At 40.8% G+C, this 16754-nt stretch overlaps 1 protein-coding gene and 1 long non-coding RNA gene across 3 annotated transcripts in view; one reads left to right on the top strand and one right to left on the bottom strand.

Annotated features, from left to right (window-relative positions):
* The window catches only part of Fim (plastin-2 fimbrin), a 129615-nt gene extending 122902 nt beyond the window's left edge, over positions 1–6713 (top strand). For both annotated transcript variants that reach the window (XM_076188160.1, XM_076188161.1), the window contains exons 10-11: positions 1103–1356; positions 4343–6713. In XM_076188160.1, coding sequence (XP_076044275.1) covers positions 1103–1356; positions 4343–4513 — 425 coding nt within the window. In that variant the 3' untranslated portion in view covers positions 4514–6713. The remainder of the gene's footprint in view (positions 1–1102; positions 1357–4342) is intronic.
* On the bottom strand, positions 5734–10193 carry LOC143027128 (uncharacterized). The gene is made up of 2 exons (XR_012966572.1): positions 6989–10193; positions 5734–6949 (listed from the first exon to the last, which is right to left on the bottom strand). It is a non-coding gene; the product is annotated as an uncharacterized LOC143027128 (long non-coding RNA).
* Between the last annotated feature and the right edge of the window lie 6561 nt (positions 10194–16754).

Raw genomic sequence — 16754 nt, forward strand, 5'->3', positions numbered from 1 at the left:
TTCCAGAACAAGATTGGTGCATTTGTGAAAATACATATATACTGTATATACCAGTCTTTTCCTCATCACAATTGGGGTGGCCAAGTCAAAACACGTACCCATCCAAACCCATTCATGAGCTATACTCATGGGGTCCCAACACCATGTATAAAATTTTGCCTTAGATTAATATTGTTGGCCTGAATATTTTTTCTAATTTGTCCCACAGATACATTTGTGTGGAAAGCTGTGCTTCCTCCCATCTTTTAAGCATTTTAATTTTTTGCTTATGACCTCTTTCTTTCATCCTACACTGAAGGTGCCTTTTTCTCCCCCCCCCTATCTTATATATATATATATACAGTATATATATATATATGTAATATATATATATATAATATATATATATATGTAATATATATAATATATATAAATTTTATATAATTTATTTATTCATCTGGTATAGGGAGTTACATTTTTTTTCCCCCCAGTCTCCCCTTGTCATATTGCTAGGAATCATGCCACACTGCATATTCAAGTCTGGGGCTGATCAAATTTTAAATAGTTTTCTGTATGCTCTTGACAACACGTACACACACTACATTCATATACCAAGGCTTACTAGGGAGGTAGCCAAAAAGGAAAAGGCATAAAATCATTCCCACCCATTCCATCCCTGAAAACACACACCCCTCCCACCCTCCCTCTCATCTGAGCACCTCCTGGATGACGCGTCATCCCTGCACCCTGCCCACCGCCCTGGGTCAGAAGCAGTGTCGCAAGACACAGCACATATTGCATATAAGGAAAGGACGGGGAGAAAATCCCTTCGGGCTGCGTCAAAATTTACTCACACATACTACCCCACCCACAACATCATCCATATACAACCATTCTCCACTCACCAAACACACACACACACACACACACACACACACACACACACACACACACACACACACACACACACACACACACACACACACACACACACACACACACACACACACACACACACACACACCCACACACACACACACACACACACACACACACACAGAGAGAGAGAGTACAGACATAAAAGTTGACTATACTTTCCTGACTATGTAATGTCTTTTTTCAGCGTTGATCTGGCAACTGATGCGAGCCTACACCCTATCCATCTTGACACAACTGGCTGAATCAGGTTCCCCAATGGTGGAGTCTGAAATTATTACTTGGGTTAATACCAAATTATCAGAGGCTGGCAAAGCGTCTAGTATTCGCAGTTTCCAAGACCAGTCTTTGTGCAATGCAATAGCTGTTATTGACCTGGTGGATGCCATCAAACCTGGTACTGTCAACTATGACATCATCAGAGATAGTGGCTCTGATGAGGTAAGTTATATTCAGTTGTATGTAATGGAGAGAGATTTCCCAAAGAAGGGAGTCTTGAAAGGGTGAACATAGGTTTTGTGGAAAGAATATTTGAATTGCATGAAAGGCATGGTTTAGAATTTCAAATAAAAGCATTGTTTTGATGTGTACATAGATGGTAATAGGGTAAGGAATTGATTGCAAGAAAGCAAATGTTATTCTGGGAAATGACCAGAAATATTTGTGCACACTTGAGAAAAGGATTGTTAGTATAGTGAAAATTCCAAGATCTGAAATTCGGCTATACAGAAGACTCAAATAACCAGACCAAACAAGGTAAAAAGATATCACAGAAATGTTCTGAAATAATCTATATACCAAGGGCCTTTTCTCCTGTATAAGTGAGGTAGCCAATAAAGGTGTGCATGCACACACACATTCTTCTCCCTTATAAGAGAGGTAGCCAATCAAGGCACACATCCACTTACACCCATGCCCCTCCCATACCCCAGCTCCTTGTGGATGAAGAGTCTTCCTGTCTCTTGCCCACTGCCTTGGTCAGAAGGAAATCCAGCAAGACACAGCACATGCACAGCAAGGCCACCTCATTCCTCATTTACACATTAACCTTCCCTCATCCACATTTGTGGAAAATGTACAAATTGGAAGCGAGTATTAAGAGAGAGAGACTGAAGGAAATGGATAGCATAAAATACCTGGGTGTGAATGTGGCAGGAAAGGGAGGAGTGTAGATGGAACTAGATTAAGAGAATCAAGTAAATACCTTGGGAGGTTAAAAAATGTAACAAGAAATAGACATTTGGGAATATTGTATGCAGGAATGATTGTGCTAACAGCACTGTATGGGGCAAACATGGACATAAGAGAGGAAGAGTTTAAATGTGTTTGAGATGAAATGCCTGAGAAGCATGGTAGGTGTTACTAGGTTGGATAGTGAGAAACGAGGTGAGGAGGAGAACAGAGGTGGAAAGGGAGTTGGGAGATAGGATTGATGAAAGTATTGGGATGGTTTGGATACATGGAAAAAATGAGTGAAGAAAGATTAGTAAAAGGTGTTGAAGGCAGAGGTGGAGGGGGTGAACATGAGGGGGCGACCAAGGGTGAGATGGATAGATGGATGGGGTAAAAGAGGCATTGGGAAAGGGGAATGTCTGTTGAGGAAGGGAGAAGACAGGAGATAGGGGTGAGTGGAGAATGGTTGTGTATGGATGATGCATGGAAGGGAGTGGGTGTGAATGACATTTTGATGCAACTTGAAGGAATTTCTCCCTCATTATTTTATTTATTTATTTTTCTACATGGAGGGGGGGGGGTCGTCAATTAAATGAAGTGGCCTTGCGGTGCCTTACTGCATTGCTTCTGACCCAGGGCAGTGAGATGCATGGATGACCTGTCATCCAGGAGGAGCCAGGAAAAGAGGGAGGGAAGGGTGGTAAATGAAGATGAAATGGGTGGGAGTGGACTTATGCCTGACTTTGGCTTCCTCCCTTGTAAGGAGGAAAAAGCCCTTTGTATATGTGTGGATGTATTTACCAATTTCATCCTCCCATTCACCACCCCTTCCTCACACTTTTCTTGGCTCCTAGATGATGGGTCATATCTGCATCTCGCCCACTGCCCTGGGTCAGAAGCAATGCATTAAGACTCCACAGCAAGGCAACCCCCCCCACCCCCACCCCTTGTCCCTCCCCTCATGCAGAAAAAGAGAAGAAGGGGGAGAAATCCCTTTGGGCTGCATCAAAATATCATTCACATGCATTTCTCCAACCTCCCCCTTCTATGCATCATAGCATCATCCATACACAACCATTCTTAACTCACCCGTCTTTTATCTTCTTTCTTCCTTCCTCAACAGATATTCTCCTCTTTCCCAATACCCCTTTTACCCCATGCATCCATCGCATTCTTGGTTGCCCCCTCATGTTCAACACCCTAATCTTTCTTTACTCATTCTTTCCATGTGTCCAAACCATCCCAGTACTCTTTCATCAACCCAATCTCCCAACTCCCTTTCCATCCCAGTTCTCCTAGTTTTTCACTCAATCCAGCCTACCTTAACCATACTTCGTAGGCATTTCATCTCAAATACATTTAAATTCTTCCTCTCTTATGTTACATGTTTCTGCCCAATACAGTGCTGTTGGCACAATCAACCCTTCATACAATCTCTTCTTAGCATCCATTACCAAATGTCTATTTCTCGTTACACTTTTTAATCCCCTAAGGCATATATTTGCTTCTCTCAATCTACATTGTACCTCCACATTCATTTCCTACAGTCTCTCTTCCCTATACTCACTTCTAACTTGCTGCTATCCTCTCACCTTACTTTTTACCCACATTTATCTTCAAACTGTCACTGAAAAAAATCAAATATTAAGTTGGAAACACAACTAGAATTGCCTTACTGCATTTTCTGTCACAATACACAACCTGTTGCTCCCTCTAGTTATGCATGTACCTTTGTACCTGATCTATCTCCCTAATAAGGGTGAAGAAGCCTTTTGGTGTATAGATAACTCAAGTAACTAGGAAATTATATTTTCCTTGTGGTTTGGATAGTAGAGCTTCTACTGTACAAAGTTTCATTACCCAAGTGCAGTAGATTTGTAGCCAAAAGGAATTATGTTGGGTAACTACAGCATTAGATGGATAGGGTAAAAGTGTGGGTAGTATGTGTGAGGAAAATTTGACATGGCCCAAAGGGATTTCTCCCTGTCTTCTCTTCTGTATGAGGGGGATGGAGAGGGGGGTTGCTGATTTAATATAGTAGCCTTGCTGTGTCTTGCGACACTGCTTCTGATCAAGGGCAGTGGACAAGATACAGGGATGACCCGTCATCCAGGAGGTGCCAAGATATGAGGGAGGGTAGAGGGTGGAGGGAAGTGGAGTGTTTTGGGGATGGAATGGGTGGGAATGTTTTTTTTTTTTTTTTTTTTTTTTTTATTGCATAACCCCTGTTTTAATTATTTTTGTATTCATACAGGATAACCAAGCAAATGCCAAATATGCCATTTCAATGGCCAGGAAGATTGGGGCACGAATTTATGCTTTGCCAGAGGACATCACAGAAGTCAAACCCAAGATGATCATGACTGTATTTGCCTGCCTTATGGCACGTGATTACATCCCTAATATGGATGTTAAGAAGAACTAAGTGTTTTGTACAATAATCAAATGTATGAAGGGCTTCAATTTCACTTTTGTTCAAAGTTTGTTGCACTTTAACATCCAGTTGTAGGAGTTGTGTGTGTGATGTCACCAGTGATTTCAAGTGAGTTTGGTCAATTCCAAAGATTCCCTATAGCATTATGTTACATTTCTATCATGAAAATGAATTACAAAACCTAGGCTGTTGATTTCTTTATTGAAAGTTTTTTATATCTTATGAAATGGAATTTAATGTTATTTCAAAACTGTCAGTTATCGAGGTATCTCAACTTTATGTACTGATGACTTCTGTTAAACCAAATTATTGTAAGAATTTATTATTTTAGTGTGTAAATAGCCTGATTCAAATGAAACATGAAAACCATATGTACATAATTGTGCCCTTGTCGTGCTGGACGAGCGGCTTTGGTAAGTAGTTCTGCTCACTTTGTCAAACATCAAAGTGCCTTCTGTACCCCAGTCTGCTACCTGCCCTATCTCTAATGACCGACCTCTTACACCATGACCAATTCCTCCTCATTTGGTCGGCTCTTTCTTGGTGGTATGCTAAGCATCCCCCACCTGACCCGACTTGATCTGCAGAACTTAACTCCATCTGATATACTATACTTGCCTAATATTAACTGTGCTTTCTGGCTTCAACCATTCCTCACAATAACCTTGCTTCTCTTACATATGTGCCCATGTCAAGGACATGAGCAAGTATCCCCCTCCTTTCCTATAGAACCTTTTCCCCACAACCTCCAATCTTCCACAACAAATAAACACTGGGTTTGCACATCAGGGCTTTGCTACATCTTTGATACATTTTAATGCCTCAAGAAGGCATTCTTTTCAGAAGACCTTCCATTGAAAGTGTAAATAGTATATTGGGCAGGTGACTGAAGATTTTAAAGGTTTCTTGTGCATCTGAAACCTGGTGTCATAATCTTGCATAAATATTCGGGTACTTGCTATGTGGCTTAACATATTTTTTGCCCATTTTTGACATGCTATACGTGTGATTCCAATTTTGTGACTTGTATGCTGAAAGTTTACAATCTCATGGTATGGAAGGGATTCCTGTAAGGAAATGGGACATTTATCTTATTATGGCACTGGATAGAGTCAGTTGCCATACAGTACAGCTAGGATTGTAAATGAAAGGAAATCTGTATGATTTATAGAACCCATCCATCCCTGGGCCATGTTGGTTGTGATTGTAAACTTGTTTTTGTAAGTCTTGTGAAGATTTTATTTATTTATTATTATTTTTTTTTATCATTTAGTTCCTGTGGCTTGTGTAGGTGGATTTGAATAGTTGTTGGAGTTTACTTTAGACTAAACATTATTGGAGAAAAAGGGTCCAATAAAACTGTTGTACATTCCAAAGAAATGTTCTTATAAAAACAGATTGGGGCCAACTCGATAAAACAAGACAGTGAAGGAAGATGACACTAAAGCATTTCATATTTAATGATCCGGCTCTTCCTGTAGAACTTCTAGAATAACTGTTTTGATTAACGGTGCTTTATAATTATTACTTGGTAGACTAAGGACATTCTTTGTGCATTTATTTGACTCATGTGATGCTGCTTGGGAAAATATTTGCTCACCTAGATGGACAATTTTGCACATGATTTTATATCTTCGTCACCTTGAACCTCCCTCCCAATCAGTAATGGCTTATACAATATTATTTCCATCAGTTTTTGCTTCAGTGGTCACTTTACCATGGAGGGGAAGGAGCACATTGTTTCTTGTCATACACAGGGTATCCCCTCTTTCCTATCAAAACTAGCGGAACAAATCATTGTTCAAGTAATGATATTGTAGCTTAATGGGGAAGAAATATTTTGACTTGCAAGAAAAACAGCATTGCTTTTGTAGTTCTTGACTTGCTGTGTGGTAAAGAGGCCACCATGTACCTTGGAAAAAGTGTGAGAAAGGTTGGGGTTGTAAAGAGGTATGGAATAGGAAAGGGGGTTAAAATTATCATTTTATGACGATGGTTAAAATTCCTAGTCACTTTTCTTGTATTGTACATCTTCAAAGTAATTCTATAAGTTTGTGTGGATGTGTAGACCCTCTTTTCTCTCCCAGAAAAATAGCTCTCGACTTCCCACTTGCTATTCCACTTGTTGTACAGAGTTAGCCCATTTTAGCCAAGTAATTTCGTAAATAACAAAATAAATTTTTTATTTATCCTTTATAACTTTCTTTTCCCAACTTGAACCGGGAAGTATATCTGACCTATGTAGGTCATGATCAGTTGTGAAATATATGAAGTGTAACAAATGAAAAAACACTGAATACCTGTACCTTAGAATGGGAGAGGACTTGGAGTGAAACACTAAAGTCCCCAAATGATGGTGAGAAAATGATATCTGGAAGCCCCCAGTCCTGTGGTTCTCAACCATGACAAGAACTTACGGCAGTAGTTCTTAACCTGGGGTACCTGTACCCCCAAGGGGTACAAAACCTTAAGCCTGGGGGTACAAGACATGATAACCAGTGCAAAGGTATTGTATATTTACAATGAGAAAGCAAATAAGGTTTGTATCACTCATCCTTTTAATATATTAGCATTTTACTTGTACAGGATGGGGGTACGAGGAAATTTTCTGAGATATCAAGGGGTACGGGCACTGGAAAAGATTAAGAACCACTGACTTTGGGGGACCATGGCCTGCTGTTACAAATTATACATTCTATATAAAAAAAAATGCGCATGCACACACACACTTGGATTTGCAGAAAGCATTTGACAAAGTACCACAAAAAATTGATAAGTAAAATTGAAAAAATAGGAGGAATTCAAGGCAAACTGTTGGAATGGGTGAAGGATTTCTTAACTGGGAGAAAAATGAGTGGTATTTTAGAGACAAAAATTCGAAATGGGAAGATGTGAAAAGTGATGTCCCACAAGGCTCTGTTTTGGCTCCTTTAATGTGTGCCATGTACATACATGGTATGGATGAGGGAGTAAATTGTTACATGAACTTTTTTGCTGACGATGCCAAATTACTCGAGAGTAAGAACAGAAGAAGATTGCAGATTGCTGCAAGATGCCTGGATAAAATATGGGAATGGAGTTGGAGATATGAGATTAACTTCAACATAAAAAATGTAGCATAATGGAATTTGGAAAAAGTAAAAATAAGAGTTTCGGGACAATATAAAATTGGAAACAAGTCAAAAAAAGTAAACTCGGAGAGGGACCTAGGAGTAATCATCTCGAGTGACTTGACACCTGATAAACATGTAAATAAATTATTTGGAGGGACTTAACATACAATCAATGAAAGTGGCCTTCGACTACATAAATGAGATGGTTAGAGAAATAATTGTTACACTGAAGACCGAAATTAGAATATGCTGTATCAATGTGGGCACCTAGCACAAAAAAGAACATAAAATCAGAAAGAATCCAAAGAGCAGTGACAAAAATGGCACCTACACTACACTGTCAAATCTGACATATGAACAAAGATTGGAGAAATTACAGTTGTCAGCACAAGAACAGAGAAGGGAAAGTTGCGACTTGTTGACCATTTTCAGAATTATGAAAGGAATGGAAGTTCTCGATAGAGACGACTTACTAAAGAGAAACAAGAGGACACTAAAAGAAACTAAAAACAGTTACAAAGGAGACCTGAAAAAAATAGCTTCCCACATAGTGATTGATGTCTGGAACAAACTGAACAGAGAAACAGTGAATGCCAAACTATATACGGTTTTAAGAACAAACTGGATGTGGAGGGATACGAAAATGGGTCACTACGAGCATAGCTCTCGTCCCGTAAAATACAACTAGGTAAATATACGCACACACCCATCCTGGTAGAAGAAATAAAGACAGTTATAATTGTCAACTTTGTAATAAAGGTTTTTCTTCAACATTATTATTATTATTATTATTATTTTACCATTTTAGGGAGGTGGTATATGGGAGCCACACAAATGTTAATAATTCATGAAGGGGGAACAGGGTAAAGAAGGTTCTGAACCACAACACTAGTTGGATCACCTCGACATGAGAGGCACATGCCACTTTCCAAGTCCACAAACACACTACATAGCAGAACACATGCCAAACATCAAAACCATGCCCAAATACCTGTATCACATGCATATACTCTTCCTCCACAACCACCTGACTCCAGCCTTCAGAGGCATATCCATAATCATATCACTCGCTGCTCCATCAACGAACTGAAAGATGATACATTGCTGCATGTAAGACCACTCTGATGTCCGTTCCTCTGAATCCTCTCTTACCTGAAAGGACAGAATCCACCTGGACAGATTGAGGACTTGCCACCATCCAGCCCTAAGTTGCCAGAAGAGGACTGTATCACAGATAACTGTCCAGGATGCAACACTTCACCCCATACAATACAATACATTATGGAAGACTGCTTTGTACACATTCATGTAAGCCAACAACATATTATGCTATAATACCGTGGTGTTCCTCGGAAATGAGACTGCTTGGCCAGACAGTTTAAGGAACAACAGCATCCCACATTGGTGGCAGTGCAGCCCCGCTGGTCATTCTAGAGTGGGATTAGGCAACAGCCTGTAAGACAGCCACCCTGTTCACACCACATAGGAAGAGACTAGAAATGTGCCACAGACATGACCTCGACCCCAACCTGGCTGGGGCCCCATCCCCTACCCACCAGCAAAGTCACCTCAATGTGGTGTAAATGACATTAATGACTGAACAACAGCAGGGAGCAACTTTTATATGTACTAAAGGCTTTTCCTACTTATGAAGGAGGTAACCAAGTCAGAAGGCATGCACCCGCTCTTGCTCATTCCACTCCCATCCACCACCCTTTCCTCCCTCTCATCTTATCTCCTTGTGGATGGGTCAGAGGCAATGCAGCAAGACACAGTACATCCTCAGCAAGACCACTTAATCGGCAACCCATCATCTTTGTCCCTAAATTTGGAAAATGGAGAAAACTGGGAGAAATCTCTTCTGGGTGCATCAAAATATCATTTACATGTAACCACTCCCTACTCCACCCCCTCCCTTCCTTCCTTACATAGCTATCTTCCCAGAAAATACAACTAGGTAAGTACACACCCATTCTCCACTAAATGGAATGATGGGACTAGGTATCCCACTCTCTGTAACCTAATCCTATGAGAAGGGAACAACAAGTTTCCCAAAATAAAGTTCCTCTGTTGCATTCCCACACTGTTATGTTGATGAAGTGAAGAGACGCCCACCACCAACCAGTCAACTGTAGAACGATTTACAGTGGTAATGCCAGAGTAATTGTCTACTGTCCCCACAGAAAATAATGAACACCATTATCCAACATGACATACAAGTACCACAATCAATGATTGCATCACGGACCTCAGTGTGACAGGTGCTGGGGAGCAATTCTCAAATAGTTTGAAAACAAACCCCCCATATACACCTATACATTTCAGCTTGTTATCCATGAGGAGCTAAGATGAAAGGGTGGTGGATGGGTGTGGAATGGGTAGGAGTTGGTGTATGCCTTTTGACTTGGCTACTTCCCTTTTAACTTCTTCAGTATGACTCAAATTCTTGTTCGCAGCATTGACTGCCATATGTAATTTGTATCACACTACCCACATTATAAAATATAAAGTCACTGCTGTATTACTTGTTCTGTTTTACTCTGAGTAATAACAAACAGAAAATGTGATCAAACCAGTTCACAGAATCCAAGGGTAACTAATGTACAACTACAAAAAATAGATATATAATCAAGATGCCGATACTGGCATCCTTGTGTACCCATTTGTGCCTCATGATGCATACGTAGGTGCCATCATACCAAAGTGGTTAAGGGGGAAAAAGTTCTTGATATATAGATATATACATCTGTGAATGTTCACAACAATAATAATCATGTTTTGAAACAGTACAAGTACACCTCAAAACAGGACATTCGCACCTCATGACAGGAAACATCTCCCTATTAGAATGCCACTTCAAGAATGTTCACTTTACACTAGTCTACAACAATCGCCTACTCTTGCATTAGAATACCACTACAAGAGTGTTCAATTTACACAAGAGTCTACAACAACAACCTACTCTGTCCTCCCTTGATGAATGAGACCACACCAATGCTGCTAAAGAGTCCTGGGAAGGTGGAACATCAATTTCAAGACCTCTAGCAACCTGTTGACATACATGGAAACAGACTGATGTCGTGAAAGAGCCCACTAATATTGGGAATGTGGTACTGTCTTACCTATGAAAAAAATGTGAATTTGTGAATCAGCACATGTGGAACATACAAATGTTTAGGGTCAGGTTTATAATGCATAGCAGTGGTGCAAGATTATCCACGAGTAGAAGTGCTGGTAAACTGCAGCCTGTGTGGACAACAACCCTGACCCTACAGACAGAAACTGCATTCCCAAGCTTACCCAGCCTTACCAGCCACCATTTTAACCCTTAAAGATGAGTGTACCGTGACTTTGACTACCCAAGATTTCTGGTCTTTAATTTCATCATTAACCTCTTCCATATTACACCTACGTAAGCGTCATGAGGTGAGCATATGAGGATGCCAGTGTTGGTGTCTTGATTATATCTATTTTATAGTTGTAGCTGAGTGACACCCATATTCTGTGAACTGGCTTGATCATATTTTCTGTTTATGAGAGAGAGAACAAGTAATACAGCAGTGACTTTATATTTCATAGCATGGGTAGTGATGCATCGTACATTGGGCATCTGATGCTACGCACAATAATTTGACTTGTAATGAAGAGGTTAAAGTACATCATGAAGATTATGTGGAACCCCACACAATGTGGCCCTAAGGAGAAACCCTAAAAGTAGAATAAGCATCAAATATCCAATACAACCAAGTCCAGACCTTAACAACTCTGGCAGACACACAAAGCTAAACACAACAACCAGTTTAGGAGCAGTTGATTTTCCACTAATATGATACCAGAAATAATGGAAAGAACAGCAAGATGTTCAAAGGTAAGAGTAAATTGGATTACGAAAAACATAAACTGTACAAAAGTCAATACCTTCGATCAACCCCAACTTCCAACTTGCCTAAATGTAGGTTACCTGAAACAAATCAAAGTACTATTGAAATTCCAGAACATTGGTAGTACTTTGACTTATTTCAGGTAATTTATGTTTAGGTAAGTGGAAGTTGATTTAAGGTTACTATTAATGTGGGAGTATTTATTTTTGTGGAATTTATTGAAGCAGCCTTGCTGCATTTCCTGACTCAGGCAGCAGGCAGGAGATTGGATTGACCCTTCATCTACAAGGAGCTAAGATGAGAGGGAAATAAGGGTAGTGAATTGGAGTGGGTGCATGCTTTTGACTACTTCCCTTGTAGGGGGGAAGAAGCCTTTGGTATATAGATAAATAGACTACTGATGTTTACACCAGTACTTCAACTGCCAGCATGTTATACACTAGGCAATAAATAATCTCTGCGTAGAAAGTGGTTAGCTGGTTGTAATGGCCTTGTTTGCCAGCACTTGTATCCATGTCTAGTAGGTGTATGTGCACATTGCTCAAACCCTGTATTTACCTAGTTGTATTATTATAATACAACTATATAATAATTATACGGGGAGGGAGCTATGCTCGTGGTGACCCGTCTTTGTACCTTTCAGCATAGTTTTTTTTTTTCTTAAAATCTTGAATACTGTTTGCACACACTGTTTCTTTGTCTAATTTGTTCCAGGTATCTATTACTCTGTGTGGGAAGCTATTTTTTTTAATCTCTTCTGTAGTTATCTTTTTTGAGTTTCTTTTCGTGTCCTCTTGTTTTTCCATTGTCCCATTTCAATAAATCATTCTTATCCAAGATTTCCATCCCTTTCATAATTCTATGGATAGTAGGTCTCCTCTTTCCCTTCTTTGTTCCATGTATCGGGGTGGCCAATGAAACAATCAATAATGCAATAATGAAAAATATTGTATTAGTTGCAATTTGAGAAAACACTACAAAAACAAGCGTGCGGTCGCTTTTTACACAGAATCAAGACTGACTCCGACGCCAAGCGACGCCAAGAAGCTCAGACTTGGCGGAAAAAACATATACCGGTACGCTTAAATGAACACTTGGTTCTCACAATAATATATAAAATATATAATGATAAACAATATTACAAATACGTATGTACAACACACAAAGAATATTCTATGCCACCACCACTTGGTGACCCCACCGAACAAACAAAAAGAAATGACCAGGCAAGACAAAAACAAACATAACACAGTCCACATACATACAAAGGTATACAAAAGTGTGGAAAAGAATAACATTAGCACACCCTAATACATAAACAAGAATACAAGAATATGTACATAAGAATCACAACATAGTGAAGGTACATAAGAAACATATACAACAAAATGAAATAAGAACTGGCGCCAGTTAACCAAAATACAAAAGACAGCAATTGCCGGACGTCCGGGACATGACAATAGCTAAACAAAAGGTACACACACAAATCAATACACTTAACAGAGAGAAAAGAAAAGACACAAAGTACAGGTCAAGACAAACATAATTAACAACATAAACACTGTACATATTCAGTTATGAAGACACAGGACCCCTTGAACGGATATTATAATTATGAGGGGCTGATACAGGAATAGTTTGTACAGTGGGCCTTGGAGGAGGCTGGGTAAATGCCGGTATGAGCACCTGAGTGACCTTAAGTCTGTCCACATGCACCACTTCGCTCAGTCCCTGTGAAGGATCAAAGACCCTGAATTTGTTGGGATGCATCTTCTCAGTAACCAAAATGGGGCCTGTAAATTTACAATTCAACTTAGATTGGCGGTCAAGCATGCTCTTATACACATGATCACCAACAACGATGGTAACAGGCTTTGGAAACATCAAGTTTTTCTTTCACAGACATAAATTGCATGCAACGTGTGACTCTGGAGTTGACTATAGTCATCAAAATTGTAGAGGGGATGAGCAGGGCTGTCAATCATATAATAAGGGAGCCGTTTTTTCAACTCCATAGATGACATAATGAGGCGTTTTGCCCGTAGAAACATTAATGGTGCTATTAATACAAACACTGACATGGGGGAGCCAATCTTCCCAAGATTCATGAAAGTTACTAGCAACATGTCTGAGTATATCTAGAAATTTCCTATTCATCCTCTCTACAAGACCATTGGACGCCGGATGGTAAGCAGTCACGAATGTTTGTGTGACGTAACGTTCACAAATACTTGCCAAAACCTCGTTCCTAAATTCAGTACCATTGTCACTTAGGAGCACCGAAGGAGTAGTGTATGGACACAAAACATGAGAAACTAAAGCATGGGCTACAACTGGTGCAGACTTGTTACGTAAGGGAGCTAATATTACAAAACGACTAAAGTGGTCCACACACACAAGGACATACACAGAACCTTGAGTGCTACGAGGCAGTTGCAAAAGGTCTATGGCCACAGTCTGAAAAGGGCGAGGAGTAGAATACTCTAAGATGGGAGCAGTACGCGTAGAACCTTTGTTCTGGGCACAAGAACTACACTGGGCTACATGAGAGGTAATGTCTAGTCGCATTTTAGGCCAATAATACTTCTTACGCGCCGTAGCCAGAGTTTTGTCACGACCTGGGTGACCAGCCTGAGGGGCATCATGAGCAAGGGACAAAACTAGAGACTCAGGGATCACTAGCTGTGCCACATCCTGCTCAAACACTTCCACATTACGAATGAGAACCTTGTCCTACAAGGAAAATTGGGACAGAGGTACCGGTAAAGCTGGTAAGGTGGTATCATCACCAGACTCCAAAGCATAAATGACAGCAGACCAAACATAGTCTTCACGCTGGGCTTTGGCCAGATCCTTCAGCAACAGGGATATTACGTGAAAGGGCATCAGCAACGTTGTTTGCACGCCCTGGGATATGTTTAAGGAATGGATTGAATTCCTTAATCGTGAGAAACCATCTGGCTAGGCGACCTGAAAGATTTTTGTCCTTGAAAAGCTGAGTGACAGCAGTGTGGTCCGTGTAGACTGTAATAAGATATCCAAAAATATCACGGAAATGCTTTAAAGCCCACACCACTGCCAGGGCTTCTAAATGAGTAACAGAGTAACGGGACTCTGGCTTATTAAGAATGCGACTAGCATATGCAATAACATGAGGTCTACATCCATCTACTTGTTGCATGAGTACAGCTCCAATGCCTGTACCAGAAGCATCTGTACAAATAGTAAAGGGGAGACTATAATCTGGGAAGGCTAACACAGGCGCTTCAGTAAGTGCAAGCTTCAAGGAATCAAAACTTTCCTGATGAACATCACGCCACTGGAAGGAAGAGTCCTTCTTGAGGAGGCGAGTGAGAGGGGAAGCAATTGAAGCAAAGTCTTTAATGAATGCACGATAGTATCCTGCAAGTCCAAGGAAGGAAATTACATGTTCAACTGACTTCGGTATAGGGAAGTCCCTCACCGCCTTGATTTTATCACCTGTGGTGTGGATAACATGTTTGTCTACATGACCTAGGAATTGGATACTAGACTTGAAAAATGAACACTTGGGTAAATTGAGTTTGCAAGTCCATAGACAACTTAGTAAAGTGGCTTTCCACATCTTTGGAAACTAAAATTAAATCATCTAGGTAAACAAAAAATCCATCCCCCCACTAAGCCATGAAAAAATGGAGTTAACCAAGCGCTGGCAAGTCAAGGGAACATTCCGCAAATCCATGGGGCAACGAAGCCATTCATAATGTCCACTGGGAGTCGAGAAGGCTGTGACTCTACGAGACTTCTCCTCCAGGGGTATCTGCCAAAAAACCGGCTTTTAAATCTAAGGTGGTGAATACCGTATTACCAGTGCCAATGGACTGGAGAAGGTCACTTAAGACAGTCAAAGGGTAATGGTCAGGAACAGTGACCTCGTTAACTCGCCTGTAATCAACAACTGGACGAAAAGATCCGTCTTTCATAGGCACCAGGAGAAGAGGCGAGTTCCATTCTGAGTGGGACTCCTGTACAACGCCTTCACGCAACAAGTCGTCAACCAAGGATTGGGCTATAAGCCGACGAGAGTGAGGTAACCTGTAAGAGGAGACGTAAACAGGACGAGCACTTGGCTGAAGATCAATTCTATGAACCACACGATCTGTAACACCTAATGGATCACCAGGCAAAGCCAAAGCTTGACGGTGGGTAACTAACAGTTCAATGAGACGAGGCGTCTCACCAGGAAAACCCATCTCGCCTACAAATGTGGCAAATTCAGAAGCTAAGTGAGCAGGGTCACGTGTTAGAGGAGACTGTAGTACAGAAGCTGCTATGATAGGCGAGTCCTGGAAAGCAACAATGTCAACTACATCAAAGGAGCCTAAGTGGCTGCCAGGAGAGAGAGCAATAGGAACACTCGTGACGTTTATCACCATCGCCGTGGTAACATGACCCTCACGAATAGTGGAGAGAGTTCCTTCTAATGCAAGGCGACGAATACGAACAGAGTCAGGCAGAGAGAAAACGCGCACCGGAACTCGAACTGAACTTGAAGGTCCGATAAGATGCTCCCCTAGAACAACAGCAGCACAAGGAAAAGTAGTGTTAAAACGCTTAGAAGCTGGTGAGGGGAAATGTGCGGACTGATCAATCACAGGAGAATCACAAACAGAAACTGGCCTATCTAATGCATGGATGACAAAATTGCAGAAGATATGTATACATCACCATTCTCATGCAACACCAACGATGTCGCAATCACCACCAGTCTGGCTGGCGCCATACCATATCCGCTCAAATCGCTGAGTTTGCATGCTACCAGCCGAGCGCCCACAAACGGACTCACGAACACACACACATAATGGATGCCATTAGACACCACCCACATAACACACGGAAACATTATATATTAACGAACCACCCCCCTGGATATGTGTACATACCAAGTTCTAAAACAAATATAGTAGGTAATTAGTGGGTTGTCCTAGCCATGTGAGGCGACGGACTTTCAAGGTAGAATTATTAAACAAAAGGACAAAACGCACCTCAAACTTTGCTTAGTCAGTCGTTTCCGGCCAACAAAAAGGCCGTGCATCTCTCTCGAGAGAGGTTAGGTGTGAGGTGCTCCAGAGATTGACTCAAACATTGTGTAAGGTGGTCTAGAGACAAAAGTGTATAATCAAGAAAAACGTGTGCCAGTGATGTGCTGTAAATAGTGAGCATAGTGTATACGATGACACGATAAACTCTAGTAATAAT

The sequence above is a fragment of the Oratosquilla oratoria genome, chromosome 7 (assembly GCF_046742065.1).
Source record: "Oratosquilla oratoria isolate Oo_2021 chromosome 7, ASM4674206v1, whole genome shotgun sequence".
NCBI lineage: Eukaryota > Metazoa > Arthropoda > Malacostraca > Stomatopoda > Squillidae > Oratosquilla > Oratosquilla oratoria.